At 34.1% G+C, this 1,957-nt stretch overlaps 1 protein-coding gene across 1 annotated transcript; it reads right to left on the reverse strand.

The window, feature by feature from the left end:
• Positions 1-585: 585 nt before the first annotated feature.
• On the reverse strand, positions 586-1,679 carry LOC110462108. Its single transcript, XM_021515942.1, has 3 exons — positions 1,484-1,679; positions 852-1,181; positions 586-647 (listed from the first exon to the last, which is right to left on the reverse strand). Exons 1-3 carry the CDS (start codon positions 1,677-1,679, stop codon positions 586-588), a joined length of 588 nt encoding a protein of 195 aa, XP_021371617.1.
• Positions 1,680-1,957: the final 278 nt, after the last annotated feature.

Below are 1,957 nucleotides of genomic sequence, written 5' to 3' on the forward strand. Positions count from 1 at the left end.
TGTGCGGAATTTACATTAAACATTTACATGCAGCCATTTTTGTGCAAAAAAGATGACGATGATGATGAGTGTACTCACATGTCATCAAAAGATGAGAATGCCTGCGGCTAGATGTTGTGTTCTAAAGATATGATGATGATATGACTATATTTTTGATGATAGTAATGGAGATATTACTGATAATGAAGATAATATGTGATGACATCATGACGATGATGATGATGGTATTACTGATAATAAAGAATATGATGTTATATGGAGTTTTGAATGTGGGGATGTGAGAGCGGGTGATTGTATTTAATGTAATTTGTGTCAAATGTAAAATATCCTTGTGAAAAACTGATTTAAAAAAACTGTCATATATTACAATGGCAATGTCAGATATATCAATATTGTAGTGAGTTACCCACAACCATGAAAAATTACTGAGACAATTTTATAAGCATTCGACACATTTAACAGGAAATCATTCAAAAGACTTTAAAATACTGATAGGTTTGACTGTAAATATAATCAAGATAGTCATTAAAATAGAATAAACACAATTAAAAAAAGAGGGAGAGAAAAAAATAACTATCAGAAAACTTACTTGATGACTTCAAGTTCTCCAGTTCTTCGTTTGTTGTACAGAAGTAATCTGGTTTGTGCTGTTATTACAAGGTTGACGAAGTTTTCTGGTTTCATGGGAACCGCTTGCAATTCCTGAAAAAGGTGCCTCGTTATGGTATTAATATCTTCACGAGATGGAAGTTCCTTGACTTCGTCATACTTTCTTCGGTTAAGAACAGAACGAGCTACTGTGGTCACTTTTTCTCTCCATTCCACTTACATCAAACCCATGAATGCCTTACAATCTTGAGCCTCTTGATGACTTTCATTTCCTGTTTGTTTTACGACCATCGCCCATTTTCCATTGACCAATCTTAGTATATCATATTTTAATTTGATGCTATCGCTTGGTGCAACCAAATCTTCCACATCGTCAGCATTCAGAAAGGAACACTTCAGAGCAGCTAATATGACATCATTGAAATGTTGTGGTTTCAGGAAGTCCCACATTGTCTTCTGTTTTACCTCTGCATATGCACTTGAAGCTTTAATCCCAGATTCGTTCAATTCAATTTCCTTGTCATTGTCTGGTGTTTCTTCATCTTCAGCAATGTTTCCAGTTTCAGTTACATCTGACAGTTAATGAATTAACTTAGTTGATTCCTGTGAGTCTTCAGATGCTGGTTTATATGAAGAACAACTCTACCGCAGACATGAATGGGTATTGTCATAAACTCTTTTCCCCGACCTCTTTGATCTATAATTTATAATGTATATTCCTTTCAGCGTTTTATCTCTGATAATTAACTTTTCTTCTATGCTGGGACATTTTTCCTCATCGGATTCATCATCACTTAGCTGATTTATACATTCTCTTCTCTTTTTCATGTTTACTATTGCAGCCCCTTCCTCTATCTTACGCTTCCCTTCGAACCTAGATTTTCTTCTCTTCTACTTGTTGATTTTGGCATTGTTGTAGAGTTATCACTATCTTCATCCTTTTCGCTGCAAATGGACTCTGGCTCCGATACTATCACCATTTTTTTCCGTCTATGAGATGGTCTCTTCAATTTGACCGGAGAATTTTCCTTCCTGCACTCACATCCATCAACTTCATAATCCCTGTCCATTTCTTTTATTTTGGCCTCTCTGAAAAATTATTGGTGTACATGCAAAATAAAGTTTTAAGAGACAGATGTTAAAAAGCTTACACATATTCATTTCATAGTGAAGAAGGCTTTTATTGGGTCAAACTATTTCAACAACTACAAAAGAAAATGTTTTTCATATTTTGCATTTTTTGGCCTCTTCGATATAAATGTCATTTTTCCTGTATGATTATCAATTGTCTAAACATTTATCTGCAAAACAATTTTGACGAAATTTGTTATTAAATACAAAAGCATCA

The sequence above is a fragment of the Mizuhopecten yessoensis genome, unplaced genomic scaffold (genome assembly GCF_002113885.1).
Source record: "Mizuhopecten yessoensis strain PY_sf001 unplaced genomic scaffold, ASM211388v2 scaffold10751, whole genome shotgun sequence".
NCBI lineage: Eukaryota > Metazoa > Mollusca > Bivalvia > Pectinida > Pectinidae > Mizuhopecten > Mizuhopecten yessoensis.